Here is a 19,409-nt window from a genome sequence, read left to right on the forward strand (position 1 = left end):
CTGAGCCTATGATGCCATCTGGTGGCATTTGATAAAAAAACCCTCAGATTTCACTCGTTCTTGGGGCCAAGGCTGTGTCACAATCTTTCACAGTGCCCTGGAGGGCTGTAGGCTTGAAGCCCCATCATAGAATCAGCTGGGTTGGAAAAGACCTTTAAGATAATCAAGTCCAACTGTTCCTCAGCACTGCCGAGGCCACCACTAACCCACGGCACCGAGGGCCTCGTCTTCACGGTGTGTGAACACTTGCAGGGATGCTGCCTCCAGCACTGCCCTGGGCAGCCTGTTCAGTGCCTGAGCACCCCCTCTGTGAAGAAATTGTTCCTAATCTCCGGTCTAAACCTCCCCTGGTGCAGCTTGAGGCCGTTTCCTCTTGTTCTATCTCTTTTTACTTGGGATCAAAGACCAGCCCCACTTCACTCCATCCTCCTTTCAGACAGTTGTAGAGAGTAATAAGGTCTCCCTGAGCCTTCTCTTCTCCAGACTACCACCACCACCCCCCGGGTCCCTCAGCCGTTCCCCATCACATTTGTGCTCCAGGCCCTGCACCAGCTCCATTGCCCTTCTCTGGTCCCACTCCAGCACCTCTTGTATTGAGGGGCCCAGAATTGGAACATGGGATTTGAGGTGCAGCCTCACCAGTGCCCAGTACAGGGGGAAAACAACAGCATCAGGCAGAAAGAGAGGTTAGAGAGGTTATGGGTTTTGTTCAAGCCTTGTGGGCTGACTCTGGGACTATGTACACATCCAGTGTGTCACTCAAATGCAACACATTTTCCATAGATTTATAGAATCATAGACTAGTTTGGGTTGGTCATCTAGTCAACTAAAGGTCATCTAGTCCACCCCCTGCCATAGGCAGGGATATCCTAGTTTTGTTGAGTCTCATTCATGTATTTGCAGTCTATTTAAGGTATTTTTATAGTTTCCTTCCCAAAGGTGAGAATACACATCTTTCAACTAGACCACACTTTGCCATATTCACTAGACAAGCACGAATTAGCAAACTGCTCTGGTCTCCCTCTTCCACATGGGAAACTGAGGCCCAGTAAAATAAAGCACTTTGACTAAGGTCACACAGAAGGACAGTAGCTAAATCAGAGAATTAATTCCAGATCTGCAAAGTTAAATCACTTACTATGCTCCCTGTCTGAAAGAAATTTCATGGAATAATCATGGAATGATTTTGGTTGGAAGGGACCTTAAGGCTCATCCAGTTCCAACCCCTGCCATGGGCAGGGACACCTTCCACTAGACCAGGTTGCTCCAAGCCCCGTCCAACCTAGCCTTGAACACTGCCAGGGATGGGGCAGCCACAATTTAACCAAGCGTGAGTTAAAAATACTAGCTTTGAGGGTGCTGTTTGCTCCTGGTGAATCAGATTGGTCATGTTTGGAGAATCAAATGGGAAACTATTTCTATAGTGAAATAAGTGTTGCTGAGGGATGAGACAAGGAAGAATAAACAGAGAGAAACAGACCTACTTTGCATCAGCCCTTATAAAATTACAGTGTCTAGGACTTTTCACCAGATAATGGTTTAAGATTAACCAGCTCTAAAAGTAGCCTGTGCATGAAATTTGTTTTGTCTGAATATGGAAAAACGGATCCATAATAGTTATTTGTGACTACATAAGTAAGCAGTGCCCGACTTGGTGATTGCCTGGGGATAGGCATGCAGTCTAATTTGGCAATAATTTCCATTCCTCTCTGCTTAATGAACAAATAAACTACTCTTGCATGACAACTAACTGCTGCAGCAACACTGGTAACTGTAATTAGAACTTATGGAAAACATTGCTACAAAGCAGACAAAAATTAGTGTTAAAAATTCAACTCTGGTGGTATCATACAGTGTTAAATGCACCCCTGCTTAAAAAGAAAGGAAAATGGACTTTTAAATTTGTATCTGGATTTCCAAACACAATGTATTGTGAAAGGTTTTGATTTAATAATGCTCTTTCAGTCAGATTTATTTTGCTGCATCTAGCCAACAAAAAAAAAATTACCTAATTGTCCTGAAAAACATTCCATTTCTGTTCTTTGGGTTTCTTGGCTGTGGTGTTCTTCACACAGGTTTTTGACTTTCTTCTCTCTTCATGCTCACAGCCTTATAAGAGTTTCTTTGGTTTTCTTGCAGTTTCCTACAAACTTTCTGCTCAGGGGGCTCTTTAAGGCACCTAATCATCTTTTGTTTGCCCTTTCTCAATTTTTGTTTAAGCATTTTTGAGGGACAGGTCTATATAAAATATACTCTTACAATCCTCACAACTTCAGGTTACTGCATCCCTTTGCTGCTAACTCACCAGATTTTCCATATACGTTGCAGAACAGCCTTAGCCACCTTTTCATACCAAAACTGTGGCAGGTGGAGGTAATTAATTTTTCATAGAATAAGCCAGTGGCCAAGATACTCCTTAGCAGCGTAGGAAAAGTATTCCAGCTTCTTCATGGGTTTAAACATGAAAGGACAAGGAAAGTGCCACATAATCACGTCACGTCCAGACTAAAGCCACCTTCCACCCCAACGCGAACCAAAGTGCACCCAAGGATGCAAGACTCACAGGGATAGAAAGCACAACAGAGTGAGTGAGAGGGACACTGCAGCCTAGTGTGTCCATCACTCATCTGGGATGAATAATTCCTGTGTTTCAGTGCTTTGCCTTAAGGCTGTGTATGCACTTTGCATGGAACAGCCACAGCTGTATCAGTTTGAGACAGTTTCCTTGAACCGTGAGGCGGCATAATGTGAATGGATGTTTAACTACATTTACAAGGCTTTCATTGACATTCAAAATCCTTTACATTCAGACTGTTACAGTCAGATGTTCAATTACTTGACAGAGCCTAAAACATAAATGCGCTATCAATATGTACATGAAAGAAAAATTAAAAAGATGTTTTTGAGACTAAGAATGCAAAATATAACCTCGGGCTACAAAGCCTCCTATCCTCTAAAATTTGGAAATTAATTTCAGAGGGATCATCAAATTCATTAGAGGCACAGAGACAATTAACATAACCTAATTAATCTACTTCTTGCACTGGGACATTTGCTAAGCAGTTCAATTCACACTAGATGGCACCCCCAGCCTACAGAATTTCACTGTACTGCTTTTTCTACTCAAAGACAAGCTGAAATTGAGAAATATCTTTGGACTAAGTAATGCATTTTGGGCAAAATGGAACTGGATGATGGGCTACACCGGGGGGATGCTGAGGTCTGCGCTGTGTTTAGGTCCTCCCTATGGTGTTGCCACACTGTAGATAGCGTTAAGCAGAGAGAAGTCTCGTTTTGAGCTAAGTGCAAGTAACACCAGTATCAAATGCCATAAAACCTAAGAGCAAATAAACAAAATACTCAGTGATAAACTGCTTCCAGCTTGGATTACACAACACAGAAACCAAAAATGCCTTCTTTGTGTGTCCCCTGCAGTACAGACAAAGAACAAGATGAAGCGATTGGCCGGCAGAGCCCAGCACAAATACTTACAGACAAGATTTGATCCCCTCGCTGCAGTTCTCCGCTGAGATCGGCAGGCCCGCCTGCTAGGATGAAAGACACGAAAATGCCTTCCCCGTCTTCTCCTCCCACTATGTTAAAACCAAGTCCTGTGGAGCCCTTGTGCAGGATGATTTTTCGAGGCTCTCTGTATAGAAACAAAACGATAATGTTTATCCATTCAAAACTCTCAGTGTGGATGCATGTTTCAAGGAATCTGAAGCGTGCTACATTTTGCTTAAGACATGATAGCTCATTATTACCTAAATAAACCATTTAACAAATGAGATAAATCTGTTAAGCGGAAACAGATAAGGTAGGAATTAACCAGCACCTTTATTTTCAGGATTATTACTTTATTAACCAGCATTATTTTCTTTTTTCCTATGGTTGAATTCAAACATCCCTATTAATTTCAGCCCAATGGAGTTATCTTCAATATGTTAAGTGATGGGTTTATTAAAATAAAAATCAAAACACTGAAGGCATTTTATCATCTAATTTATAACAATACTATGTATACAAGTAGAATCAATCTTTACATGACACCTTTTTATTTTAAGCTCTAGTCTTTCTTTTTAAACAAATGAAGAAAAAAGAAAACCAAAACTCTAGGCAGATCAATGGCAAGTGTGTTTGATCTTGGCAGATTTGGAGCAAATAACATTGCTATGATCAAGCTAATAGAGCAGAATCTCATGAAAAACTGGCTTGACATTATCAAGAGCTTGCAATTGTAAAGTCACACAGCAGTTTTATCACTGAACCAGAGCAAACGATATCTGCTTTTGCCTTACTGGTTTATAAAGTTGGTCGTTATGACGGAAATCGATAAATAATAACAGCTACATCTACTACAGCACTTTCCATCTGTAAATTGAAAATATGCCCTAAAGGATGCAAACATAATAACATGCATTTTACTGATGCGAAAACTTATGTCCAGAAAGAGATGACTCTCCTAAGCAACCAAGGTATCATCCAGGAGAAAGTGTCCCAGGTATTCCAGTTCCCAGTCTTTACTCCACACAGTAGGCCTCAGATCTGTCTTTTCCTTTGATACACAAGTAAACACAACCATATCTACACATACATACTGTCCTGGGTTCAGGAGTAGCAGTCATGCTACACATGTACATACACATACACAACCAACATTCATTGGTACTTACCCCACTTCAAATCCCTCTAACAATTTACTTTTCAGACAAGTGTAAATGCTGTTACATTAGTATGTGTAAATGTTAAGCCCAGCCCTGCAAATACTCACAAACCCATATATTTACAGACGAATAAGATGTTCTTCTAATTCTCAGTTTTTACAAGTCATCAGCAAAGTGACAACTGTAAAGACACACACAGCCCCCACCTACAGAAACATTCTCCAGAATTCTCCTGGTGGAAAAGATCCAACTTTTCCTCTGTACTATAGAATAGTTTTATGTCATATGAATGGAGAGAGAGAAGTGACTAATTAAGGGATGTTTTATTTGATGTAAGTCTTATGGCTCTATACAGGGAAAATTAAGCCTTTACATGACAATTCCGAACTCAGTAGGTATTCATCTCTGCCCAGTGCTAATGTTCAACCTGTATCCCCAGCTTGATCGTTATCTTTAAATAACATCTTAACTTTCTGAAACTGAAGCTTAAACATTTCTGAAAGACAGAAGTAAAGCATTTTTTATAGTACTTTTAAAGGTGATTGTAACCTTTAGAGAATGCACTAGTCCTACTCCATATGTTCTTCCTTCTTATAACAATTTCTTAACATTGTATAGTCACAAAACAACCCTTTAAACATACAGCTGTGAGAAAAAGACATATCGTCTCGAGTTTGAACATTCTTGAAGCATTTTTAAGTAATCAGAAAATAAAGGCGGTTTTCTTTTCTTTTGGATCATCGCTGTTGATTTGCCTTCTAGCAACACTTTTAGCCCCTTCTTAAATATACGCGATTAGATATAGTGTAATCCAGGTCTAAAAATTCTAAACAGGTTTTTAATTAGGAAGGGTGGCCTGAGGGTTGGAGCAGAACTAGGACAGCAAGCTGGAAGCATGGATTTATCTCCCCACTTAGCCCATGCTCTGCTGAGTGATCTTGGCAAGTCATTTGTTCTTCCAGCTTCCGTTTCCCCATCCACAAAATGTTACGGTGACACTTGTCATCTTCAAGTCCTACACAATCAAAAACACTTTCCAAGAGCTGAGCAGCTGCGTCCTGGTTTCAGCTGGGATAGAGTTAATGTAGATTTACACACACAGTGTGGATTTAAACCATGACAGACTGCCATTATTATTTACCTGAAAATTGAGGAAAAAGAGGCAGTAAAGTCAAACAAACCTATCTGCATGTGCTGCTGGTGAGAAATCAGAAGAGCTCTTGTTTGAGATGAAACTCAGTATTTCCACATATGACAGGCAGCTTGGATCAAATAGTTGAAAGCCAGTGCTATGGAGAAAACTAGGTCAATACAACTGGGTGTCTACTGAATAGTAAGCTGTGTAGCTCAACAAAAAGTTGGCCCAGTTATTAAGCCCTGTCTCTGATCAAGTCAGCAGATTTATGTCTAAAACGCTGTCAGTGCTGTTTTGTGATTTTGGCCTTTTGACAGCAAAATTCATGCTCTGCTCTTGGATCATTATGTTCAGAGGAAGTTCAAACAATAACAGGGAAATGTCAGAATCCATGATTAGAACACAATGAGGTTTGGCTCCTGCTCTTTAGCCTAAGCAGGTCATTCTGGTAATGACTCAAATTTGGCTGTATAGACTCTGACCAACCACAACGTCTCTTCATACTTCTTTTGTAACTGAGTATCCTGCAGAATCTGAAAGGTAGATTCATGGAGATGCAAATGTTGTTGTCATCATCATAGAAATAACCTTCAGCCACAACTGTACTGCAAAACCACAGAAGTAAAGGCATATGACAATTCAACATAATTTAATACATTTTTTTAAATATAAATAATTGTTCCCATTTGCAAAGTGCATTTAGTATGAAAATGAAAAATACCCACTTACGATGCTAATAAAACTGTGTAGGATGTTATGAAATTAAGGTAGGAAACCAATTTCTTAAGTAAATAAATTACACTGATCAGTTGATCTCCTAAGAGTCATGCAGCAATGAGTTATCTGTCAATGCTTTAGCCACACTCACAAAAAAGGCTAGCTTTGATAAAGCTGGAGATAAGGATGTCACGTATTTATCTGCCTGATATAAAAGTTTATAGTCAACTTTTTTAATATAATGGTTAAGAAGATCTAAGAACACGCTTATTCAATTTTTTCTTAAATATCTGGGAAGCAACATTAGGAAAAGCTCCTTTGCCTCTATTAAAATTCTTTATGAAGGTAATTCTAACACACATGAAAGAACTCCAGGCAGAATGCAGATAAATGCTGTAAAGGAGGCACTGGAATCAAAGACTTCAAGATGACATGGTGATGGGGGAGTAAAAAGCAAAAGAAAAGCAACCCGAATGTGAGTGCTGTTTTCTTGCAGTAAATACACCCAGTAAAAACGTGTAGTTCTCTGCAGAATACAGCAATTGAGGGAAAGCCAATTTCAGGGTAACTTATCTTAAAAGACCACTGTTCTGTCTGGAGACAATAGGTGGCACTCTGTAACTACCTAAGAAGAAGAAACAGTCTTAACATCCAGTGTTTCTGAAATGCACGTTTCTGCCTCCAGCTTTAAATACTTCTCCCATTTACAAATTCTTCCGTGATAAACACGGCTGAAGGTGAGTTTCTAGGTGCTAACAAAGCATACTAGCACTTTAATTTGGTGTGAGTGCATGCTTTATGCCCTCCTGCAGCTTTGTACCAAATACAAACAGAGAAGTGCAGCAGGGGAAATCAAGCAGAAATTAGAATGGAGTGTGAGATGAAAACATTCCTGGACTGACAGAAGGCAGCAGAAGGGAAAAGAGAAAGAAAGAAGACAAAAAGAGCAAAGAAAAGAGAGAACAGGATAAACTGACACAGTGGATGTGTGAACGAGAGCAGGGAATGAACTAAAAAGCCCGAGAAAGAAGAAAGGAAGATTTACTGTGATGCAGCCAGGAGCAAAGGAGCAAATAAAGTGCTGCAATCCACACAAATTTACAGGCTCAGAAATCAATGGGAGAATCAATTTGGATGGACTTGATTACTTGCTTCGGGGAATGCATCAGATCAGGGTCTGTAAAGCTCATTATAAATTGCAGGCCTGATGTAAGAACAAAGTTATGAAATTAATATTTGAAACCCGTAAGTAGCAACAAATCAGAGTGGGTGAAGCTTTGACACTTAAGAAAATGTCGTCTGTCATAAAATGCAATTACCGAAACAAGAATCAGAAAGTGAGGTATTTTTCCTCCTTAGCACTTTTTGTTGTTCATGTTTGCTTATTTGGTCATTATCTTGAAAATAGCTGCTACATTTGTACTCAATATTTGATCAGTTTACTCTTTTACAATAAGATAATGACAAGACAAAAAAAGTGAGCATCCCCGTCATTCTTCTATAGGTTGTGAATCCATTTAATTCTAGAGTTAATTCAAGAGAATAAAAACTGGACTGATAAATGAAGGGGAAAATGTTTCTGAAAACAAGCAATTCTTATAATAACTGACTGAAAGAAAATCCATTTTTAATTTGCTTATTTTGTGCTGCTGGCTACATGAAAGAATGCAGTCAGTTTTAGTATTCATCTCACACTCACACAGCTCCATCTTTCTCTTTTTTTTCTGCCATCTATAAAATTGGGGTGTTGACATGAATCTGGGCTTTTTGGAACATCTATAGAAATATTAAGCACACTGAGTGCTTTCAAATACCAGACCCTAGAGACTTCTTTAGTTATATATAATCAATGAGGTACCCCAAATCTGCAGGGACTTAGAAATATGGCTTTGATCTTGCTTTGGCTGCAGGTTTTTTGATGTTTTAGTATGGGTTTTTTTGGTTTTTTAGGTTTTTTGGGGGGAGAAGGGTTCAAAAAATGTTGTTTGCTTCACAAAGGATATTAAAACCATACATCCATTCATGCACATGCTGATCTGGTGTTACAGTAACACATATCATAGAAAGCCCAGAAGAATATTTATCTTACTGCTTGCTTAGTGGGAGTACCAGTCTCCAACTAAGTCCTCAACACCCTCTGTGCAAAGCACCACACACACATAATGCAACAATGAAGCATTCGAGCTACTTAAAGGAGCAAATAGCAGGAGGGAAAATTGAAGTAGAGAGATACTGTATTAGATGGTTAAAGTCACATATTAGTAGTACATCAGGGGTACACCCCCCCCCCCCCCAAGTCTAAGGGATCACAGCAGACTTATCTTGAGCAGCACAGTGTTTGGCTTCTGATAATTCACTGTGTGAGCACTGAGCTATGCCTGGTTAGGGTCAGTTGGCTACTCAAGCCATTTCTTTCTCAAAACAATACTTCCAGTTCTCTGCTTGTGCTTGTAAAGATTCTGATAACTGCATTTTATTTCAGACAGCCAAAGGGCATTCATACTGGAAGGACCTTAAAAGGTAATTCAAATAGGCTGAGCATTCTTCTTCACAGCATTTAACACAGAGAGCTAGGATGGACAGAGAATGTGCCAGTGTGTATGACGTTTTAAAAGCTGATTAATCACATCAGAGAGAATCTGAAACCTTAAGTGTCTTAAGGCCTGGAACATGCACACACACCTTTTTAAAAGATTTTGAAGTTCAGGCAAATCCAAACTTACTCAGCTTATTTAAATTTAAGTACTGTCTAATATTCAGCTCCACAACAATTTAAACAAAAACCTACCATCTGTAGTGCTCTCATCTATTGCTTTATTGCAGTATCACTTCTGCTGCATCTTGGCTTTTACTTTTCTCCTTGTTATTCCCCTCCTAGGCTTGGCAAAACCTTTCCACCATGATGTGAAACAGCACAGCCTCTTGCCTTCCTTCCTAGCCTGATCTCCTTTCCCTCTGAGGTTTCCAAACCACCATAACCTGGCAGTGGTAGGGAGCTGGCAAACCTTCTGTTCTCTGGTCCCCAGTACTTCACCTTCCTAGAGCCTAGGAGAAGCTGAACACATCAGTGTTCCCCATCAGCACTGCACTAGACCCAGTGAGGTCTGATCCCTAATTTGTGCCTTTAATTATTATCATCCTGATTTCAACTATGCTTGAAACTAACAAAAATAAGGAAACCTTCAAGTTATCTATTGCAGTCACATTGAGCATCACAGTGCAGACAGGTAACTGCCTTCTTCAACTGAGACAATGGTTTAGTTATGAGCAGAGAGTTCATTTTCAGTATCTGCAATTGATTAGTGACTTAGTATTTCATTTTACTAAATGCTGCTATACTAAAAACTAAGCATTCAGCCTTTAATGAGATGTTCTTTTATCATAGCACATTGTAAAATACAATTTTACTTACTATGGTTACCCATTCTACTTGAAACAAGTATTTTATCTGTTTATTTCACTATACTTTCCTTGGCATTTCTTCCTGATTGAACACTGACATTAGCTGTAGCAGCAATACTTTATCCCAACTTTAATACTGACTGCATTTTTAATGCATTTATTCTGCAAACAGCATGTCTAACTTGTCACAAACTTTGAAGTATATTTAATACAAGGGAACCTACCGGGACCCAGACTTCAGCCTGACTGATGCGTGCATGAGTACACTGGCTTATACATGTGCAACTTCATTTGTTTTGTGGGAACCCCTCTGGGCTTTAACAGTTTTTCATTTTGTCTTTTGTAGAGGAATTAAAGCCTGCACACCAGGCAATGTTTTCTGGCTACAGCTGGCAAGATGGAATTGTCCATTGGACAGGAATAATCTCTTACTTGAAAAACTGGTCTGCAATTTTGCCATGACACCTGACATTTACTTTAAATGCACAGGAGTATGTCTCCTAGATTTGAGAAGTCTCATTGATTTCTACAGCGACAATGCAGGACAGCTAATATGCTCTTTAACTTTGAAAGGGACATGGTTACTCTCCAGTACGCTCATTCATTTAGACTTTGTCACATGTAAGCACTTGACTCTCTTCCCTGATCCAGGAGATGCATTATTCCCATTCTGATAATCAAAATAAATCCTGAAAACTGCATCTCTGTTCCACTTGTTATAGCAGCTCCATACTAGGAAGCTTGCTTTGCCTCCTGCTTTTTAACACTATTGGTTCCATATTGAAACCACTTTACTATTAACTATTACTTACAGCATTCGATGGCTCTATTTACCATGAATGCGCCAGCTTCCCAGTTTGTAAACAAAGCTAGATGACATGGAAATGGTGATAGGCAACTGCACTGCACTGTCAGGAGACAGGAAGTATTCAAAGGCTAAGAGAATACCTAAAAATAGCAGTGCCTCTAACCCACATTTCAAAATATCAATACACAGCCCATTAGTAGCAAGCGTCCAAAATTACTCTATATAAGACACTTTTGAAACACAAAGCAATATCTGTCATGTTCGGAATAAAAATTCTTACCCTTAGTCATGGTTCAAATGCTGTTTATTTATATATAAATATTTATATATATTTGAGATACTTGGTCACGTTGATAAACTCATTTAAACTTTCCATCAAAACACTCTTGATCAAGTAAGTTAAAATCCCAGTTTCTAAGCAGCTCAGTAGAAGAGATAACTGGTAGCATATAAAATACAATTTAGTCTGAATGTCAACTGCAGAGACAATAGCTATCATACACCACTAACATTATAGCTTGGTACAGCAGGATTTCCAAGTAGCAGGTTTTCGTTTTCATCCAATAATTCTTATATTTGGATACTCACATTTAAAATTTAAACCATTTTAAAAGCTTTGCTAAAACCATTTCAAAAAACTCAAACCAACAATATTTTCAAAGTTTTCTTGTTTTTAAACCATGCAAAGAAACCATTAGAGGAGTTACGGATTAGATTGCACTAACGAGAACATCGAACACCTGTGAATTCATGCTTCTATAAACATAATAAATCTGGTAGCCTCATGTACAGTCATTACACTGTGAAGAATATATGGCTTGAATATAAAGGAAATTTAATCTTTAAAGACCTTTGGATTTTTCTCACCTTGCTATTCTTTTTGCTGTCCATGAAGTCCACAAAATCCCTCCCTAAAAAACCTGTTTTTATGTATAAATCCATTCCCTAGATGAAAAAAAGCTATTAAAGTTTTTAAAGAATCTATTCTAGCCAGCTCAATTATCACATATTCAACAGGGTGGAAAGGAATCAATGCCAGCAAATGCAGTTCCCCCTGTATTTCTTTAACCCCCCCATAATTCATTTCTCCTTCAGAGGACCCAATAATTATATTAGTTCAGTGACTACACAGTCAGTCACACTGAGCCAGCATGGAGGCCATGGATCTGAGCGCATACTAGGGATGCCTTGCACATAAAGCAGCATTTTACAAAGTGTATCTCAAAAGCAATAAAATGAGTCACGTAAATATAGGACTCTGATGGAAACTTAGTTCCTAAAAGAGAGAAATAACTTTGTTTTGACCTCAAATTGTATTAGCTATAAGCACACTTAGCAGCATGGACTTCACAAAAACATCAGAATAAATTGAGTTTTAACATAATGAAATATTTAGGGCTGAGCTGATTACTTAATTTTGCTCAGCGGTGTAGTAGGCTAACAGTCCCACTTTCCTATGTGAAATGAAATATGACTCAATGTAAGTTGATTAGTAATAATTACAAGCCAGATACTCTTCCACCTCCTGAACAGCAGGAGACCTGTAATATCAGTTGCAAATATCCTGAACTCTAATGATTCATATACAATATATGCAAGTCAACTGCATGGCCGGTACAGATTCTACAATTTATTTAAAAATTCACATAGACAAATTGATTTCCAAATTTCAAAAGGAGTCTAAACCTACAGGATACCTCTCTAATTATGGAGTCCAGTGGACCAAGTCAGAGACAGCATAATAGGATTTCTTTCCTTAAATCTCAATTTACCAATTTTTTATTTATTTTCCTTCTTTTTTAATCCAATTACCATTTTAATTGAGAAACTTGTTCTTGAAGCTCAGTTTTATATCAAACATCAATTTATTCATGAGTTGATTTGAGGAAAAGACAAGAGAATTAATATATGGCTTTCTCTGTTCATTATGGAGAAAGAGTGATAAAGAAATCCAGAAGAAGGGTGTTTAAGCACTGAGAAAGGTTGTCCAGAGCATGTCAATCTTCACATTGGACAACCTCGAGCAAACTGATCTAACTTGAAATTAACATTGTTTTGAGGTTGGATGATTAGGGCTTTTTTTATAGGATTATCTTCCAGATGACAGCCCTTAAGCCATATTCATCTTTCCAGTAGGTGAATAATTTCATTATTCAGTCTCGTTTTCAATGAATAACTACTAGAGATGTCCTATACATTTTAAATAAAAGCTTAAAATCTTAGGTCTTAGATCTAGATAAGAAAGGAAAAAATGGAGACTTATGACAAAAACATTTCAGACTTCACTTAGGAATGGAATATTTCACATATCTAACTCTTTTTCTTCTGCTGCACTGCAGTAAGGTTGTAAACGGAAACCAGCATACAAGATGACATCTTTCCTCTGTGGAAACTTTGGATTCTCACTTTTATCACAAGAAAGAAAAGCTCTGAAACAGGATCTGTCAGCAGGCAATGACAAGTTATTACCCATGCCTACAAAATATTTCCAACAGTTCCACATTTCCATGGGTGGGGAGACAGAAATCTAACGTTTGTAATAAACTACGCAAGTCGGTGCAACCAAAATCTGTGTTTCAGTGTTGAACATCAGCTTTTCTAATATCATAAAGATGCAAGAATATTAACTGTGGTTCAGAATGATTCATATTTTGCCCAACTGTTTTTGTTAAAATGGAGTCAGCTAAGTACTCAGAGCTGTGCTTCTACAATTAACAAAGATATACAGCAGCACAGAATTATTCTCCTCTACCGGTACTTCTTCATTCTTAGTTCCAAACACTTCTTTGTCAAAAAGAACTCGTGCATACGTTAAGAAAACAGAGTAAGACTTCACTGTGTATTTCCATGATTAGTGGAATATTTACAGCTAGCACATGCAAATATTGGCATTAGTCAAGTGAGATGAATTGAAGACACTGTATTTAATGTATCTCCATGACAGATATTCTTATCTCCATGAAAACCAAACCTTTCAGTGTAAGTATCCAGAAAGGATTAGCACTAATTTGAAAGTAGTTATTTCTTCATCTCACAGACTTAAGCCACATCTAGTTAACAGCTATGTGTACATGGGTAGTTCAGTGTCTGGCTGAGTGGTATCTGAGAGCTCTACAGGCAGCTTCAACAGAGAATCATCTTACCCTTCCACAGAAATGGTCCGCTGCAAGCTCACTGTGGGTGGACGCGTTGCAGTGCTGTGCTGGGAATGACTGTATGACCAAGGAAGAAGAAAGAAAAGCATTTGTTAAAGAAATGCAAGTTTCTCTCATTCTCTCTAGCAGTTTAGCTAATGCTAAATTAGAAATAACAATCAGATTGTTTTACATGTCTCTAAAGCATTTTGACTTCAGTGATGCTCATCACTTCAAAAAAGGGTTCAACCCTTCAAACTCTCTTGTTTAAAGTCAGGTTTCATTCCTCATTAAAAGGAGACAGAAAGAGAGTAACACCCCATTATCTTTTTCATTCTTTTAAAATACATATATATACACAGACAGAGTTCAGTGACTTAAAATGACTTGGATCCTAATTCTTCTGCTAAATACACTAACCATAAACCACAAGGGTAATTTCAGAGCAGAAGGTAAATAGTAAATGATGTTATCAATCTAATTCTCAGTGTTTCTCAGGTAGAATGCTCAGTAAAAGAGAACATTCATTGCGTATAACTGCAGCATACTGTAACTTTGAATTTTACGAATTTCAACCAACATTCTCTTTTCTATCAAATTTTAAGTATCTTGAGTTTTTCCACATGAAATTTTATCAAAGACACATTTAGGAAAAATAATGATATTTTCTAAGCAAAACACAGACTCTGGAAAAAAATCTTTTTAGATTGAAAATCCTGAGTTCTAATGGCTTCTCATATGCCATGTTGCCATGAGTAAGTAACCTCAAAAACAGTTATGTTATATAAATCTAATAAATTTGACAGTATATGTTAACCTCAGTATTGTACTGTTATATAATAATATTGTTCCATTACTATTCATGTAAATATAAAATGACAAAAACACAGCACCAGTGAAAGGCAGTTCTGTGATAATAAGTAACATTCTTTATCCAAGACGGTGTGTTTTAAAATTCTAAAACATAGAAAGGTCTAGATGTATGTTCTGCTTAGTTTAAATGGCTACATCACATAATGAGGCCCAGTATTAATAATGCAAAGTACACATTAAAATTAAATATTTAGGTCAATTTTTATACCCGTGACTCTACCAACAGCACATTTTGTCTTGCTTTCAAGCTCCATATAAAATTCAAGCTGTTTGTTCAGAAGCACACTTTTCATAAACTAAAACATTTGATATCAGTGACCAACACAGCTATTTTATACTTATTTTATAACTTAAAGAAAAATATATCCCATAGCAGTGCTGCATTTTTCTGGTGCATTCAACTGATGGGTTTCAGGATTGATACTTAACTCAGGTTACTTTGTGCAAAACCTTAAGGTTATAACCTCTCTGTTTCTAAATATTTTCTATAATGGATGAAAAAAGACTAAGAATTTTGTCACCATACTGTTCATGAAGGCCTTTACAGAGCTAGCAAAAAGTCTTAGATTTTATAGAAGATCTGTTTGACATCACATACTTTAATATGGGACAAATTACCTTTCTGAACACTTACCAACCTAGACCTAAAGCTCCTATTGGCTGCACTCATAAATTTATTTCTGGATTTCGTTATTCAGCTATGTTAAAAAAATTTGATATCTTTTTATAAAGCAAAGTTATTATTGTTTAAAACATTCCTATATAGAAAAGTTGGTGAAAATACTATTTTGAATTTTCTGAGGAAAATCACTGTTGAAACACAAAACTGAAATGAGAGCAAACAACATTTCCAGAAGTGATTAGGAGCATCATGTTCCTTGATTTTGGATGTCAAGTCTAAAACAACTCCAAAGCCCTGCATTGCCAAGAGAGGTTATCCGTTCCTTTCAGCAAATCAGAATTGTAACATCTCAGCAAAGGGCGAGGTACCCAGAACTCACTAATCACTCTCCTCAGCCACTTGAGAAATTGTGCTGTGCCACAGCGGCTTGATAGTTAACCTTACACAGCATTGCTACGGCGGGGGCAAGAAGCAGCGAATTAACCAAAGGATTATTCAGACAGGATGACAAAAGAATATTCAGAAGGAAAAGCAGATTTTTGGAAAAACAAAACACATTTTGATGATGGAGTGAAAAAAACCTCCTGGGATGGCAATATTACTTTCTATTATATGAAATGATCTATTCAGTAATGTAATCCCATAATAAGTATGAATTAAAGCAAAGATTTCAATTCAATATTCTCCCGCAATTACAAAACCACTGAAGCACCAGTTGTCATCAGTATCCCTCACTGGAATGACTAGCTCGTTATGCAAAGCTGTGCAAAGGACTTTATACCTTACTCCTTCCAACTCACTCCTATTGGCAATATTCCACCCATTAGAAACCCTTTTCTAACCCAAGGCATTTGTGACAGAGTTCAAACAAGCCCTTAGCTTTTTTCATTAAAATAATTCATAACTGGTGGTATGAAAACTCATTTTTTGTAGATAATTATAAAAATCAAGTTTGATGCTCAATAAAAGCTTATGCCTTCTAAGGTATCGTCATGAATAAAATGACACCTAAAAATCAAACTCGCGGTTTAATCACTGCTTGACACAAGTGGCTATCCAGTTGGAGACAGAAATAACAGTTTGATATCATTCCTAACTGACTTCTTTAAAAGATAAAGCTCCTGGTGGCTTGTGTCAAAATGATGAAACCAGAAGAAGCTGTTTCCACCAAATGCTTAATACAGTTGTGCAAGTGTCATGCGTTTTGTAGCACAAAAGAAAACTTCTGAGTTACTGCTACCAATATTTTCTGTGATGAATGCCTAAACATAGATACTTACATCCCTGTGAGATATGTAGCTAAGCAGCATATTTTTACACTCACAAATGTATTCAAAGTTTGACATTTAGGCTTATAAAAATGGTACCTTTTCTCTGAAATGACACAGAATGAACAGCTCCATAATTTTAATAATACAAAGTAATGATATTTCAATATACTATTCAGCATTACAGCCACAAAAGATGGGCTTTCCATGAAGAAATGAATCTCACATCCTGTAAAATACCAGTTTTAACTTAATTCCATTTAATTTTAGTTCATTGAAACAATGGAAATATCCTATTCTTGTAAGACAATTCATATGAGTGAAGGAACAAAAATGAGATTATAAATGAATAATAAGGGTAAAACAGGGAGCAAAGAATCCAGCCTCCCTTTTAATAGGTTTAAATTATGGGGGGGTGGGGGTGTTAAACCTTTTTCTTAGGCAAGGTCTGACACTTCATGACTTTCCTAACTACTAAAACCAGAGCATCCTGTTGTCAATGTATTTTTATAATGTTTCTTATTAAAATAATAGTAGCAATAAGTATTATAGCAATTAGAAGGTGAGTAGCCAGTCTCCTTAGTTTTAATTCTGTTCTAGCCTAAGGATGCTCTGAAGGCACTTGTGCTGTGTGGGTGATGCTGAAACTGGAGGCAGCATCATAAACCCTTCTTATCCTGTAGGGAGCAAATGAACTACAGCTTTTCCTTCACAAATGACACCTTCACCATTACACCATATCCCAGTGAAATCCCTATCCAGGACGAAACAATCACATTAGGGAAATATTTATTGTGTCTTCAGCATCCATAATGTAAATTGACAACTAAAAATAAGTACAAACCATCATTAAGGGGTCAGACTGCATGAGAGTCAAATCAGAGCTCATCCCAAAGCCTGCATATAGTATTGAGGGTGGAAGAAGATTGTTACAATCTAAAATTTTTCCTGGTCTCGTTTGTTCATATAAACCCAATACATACTGTCTATACACACAGAATACTAGAAAAGCCATCTGGTTTCCTCTTCCAACCCACCTCCTATCAAACAAAGAACAGTTGTCCTCTATTTCCTATAGTCCTATTTTAGGAAACCCTTTGTTTTCATATATCTTTGCTTTGACAAGTCAAAACTGACAGCATAAAAGTCCTTATGTGCTTCCTAAATCAATGACTTGCACCTTCTCATAAAGAAGCAGTGTTGCAGCTAGTGGCACAGGCTGGATAGAGACCCTGAACACTGGTTTTGGAGCAGCATTCTTGAGGTCCCAATTCTGAAGCTGTCACACAGAAGTATACAAACTCCATTTGTCTATCAATATGTTCTGTGCAGAAAGAAAACCCCAAACAAACAAACCACCACTACCTCACACTAGAGATCTGAGTTATTCTTTGTTATCCACAATACTAAAATAAAAAAAAGATTGATAAATACCATATCAAGAAAGTTCCACTGGAGAACATTGAAGGGAAGTCTTAACACTTTATGATGTATTCTCAGCATGTTGTTTCTTATGGCAAGGATTGAAGACAGCAGTGCAGTTGTTTATAAAGCTTCTAAGGTTTTACTTTGATGGAAGTAACTGGATGGATACTTTGATGGAAGGCAACATGCTTTAATTCCATTAATGTGGACTTTTAATTCAGCTTAGTGAAGTGAAACCAGCCTTTCCTGATGCTGCCAACAGCTAAACTTCTAAATGAGCTTTTGTTCTCCTGTGAGATTAATTAGGAGACCATAAAGTGCTTTTTTCTATTAATTTTATCTCCACAACAAACAGATTAATAATAGCCAGTACTGACAGTTACTGACCCGTACTGGAAGTGTCAAACTAACCAGTCTCCCATCAGAGGTAAATAGGAAGTGTCAGAGAATAGGACATTCAATCCTGCTACTTTCAGATCACCCTTAAGCAACAAAGCTGGAGTGAGATGTGACACAGATTTCATGCACAGGCACATGCAGTGAGGATTTTTGAAGCTTATTTTTAAATGGCATCCATACATATATTTTACCAATAGCATTCCAAGGCTAAATACCTATCCAGTGGAAAACAGAAAAGAAACACAATGAGATTGTCACTCTACCTACAAATATGTAGAACAAGGATCATGCTATATCTCTGTTCAGGTTCTCTGGAGTAATTTCCCTTGCACAAACAAAATCAACAAGGTTTCTGAGCTCTTCTTCCCTTCCTTCCTGCCTGCCCTCCTTCCTCCCTTCCCCAAACAGCATCCACAAAGAGTGGTTAGCCACACTCCCTAACCTAAAGTATTTGAGTTACAGCAGCCCTAAATTAGCATCCTATAGCAATAACGAAGAATGCAAGGTGAAACTGTGACTCAGAGGAATGCTTCAGCTCCTGGAATAAAGCTAATTATCCACCTTTGTTAGTAGTGTGCCTAAGTCAGCACCTATCTTTAAAGTGGTGAAACATCCACTGACTTCAAATCTGCCTCCTTACAGCTGAGGTAATTGCAGGTGATAATGATAAACTTGAAAATATAGAAAGTATGTTTATGTGAGAAGGAATTGTTATTTTACTTTGAAACATAATGTTTAAAAAAGCTAAGAAGTTTGGACTGATGTGGGGGGAACTGAAATTAGGAATGCTATTTAAAGGGGTAGAGTGGAGAGGACATACTGTTGTATACAGATGTTCCCATGTAGGGTACCTACAGACTTACACAATACTGTGAAGAACACAGCAATGAGCAACCAAGGCTTATTGAGCAAAAAATGTAAGAAAAATATACTGTGACAAACTGGCATAAAATTAAGCGGAA

The 19,409-nt window shown here is 37.7% G+C and overlaps 1 protein-coding gene across 6 annotated transcripts in view; it reads right to left on the reverse strand.

Moving 5' to 3' along the window:
* The window catches only part of DLG2 (discs large MAGUK scaffold protein 2), a gene marked incomplete at both ends in the record, with an annotated part of 868,631 nt that overhangs the window by 215,215 nt on the left and 634,007 nt on the right, over positions 1-19,409 (reverse strand). For all 6 annotated transcript variants that reach the window (XM_080612545.1, XM_080612549.1, XM_080612548.1 and 3 more), the window contains 2 exons: positions 3,493-3,649; positions 13,870-13,938. In XM_080612545.1, coding sequence (XP_080468671.1) covers positions 3,493-3,649; positions 13,870-13,938 — 226 coding nt within the window. The remainder of the gene's footprint in view (positions 1-3,492; positions 3,650-13,869; positions 13,939-19,409) is intronic.

This window comes from Psittacula echo (assembly GCF_963264785.1).
Source record: "Psittacula echo genome assembly, chromosome: 3".
In the NCBI taxonomy this organism is placed as follows: domain Eukaryota; kingdom Metazoa; phylum Chordata; class Aves; order Psittaciformes; family Psittacidae; genus Psittacula; species Psittacula echo.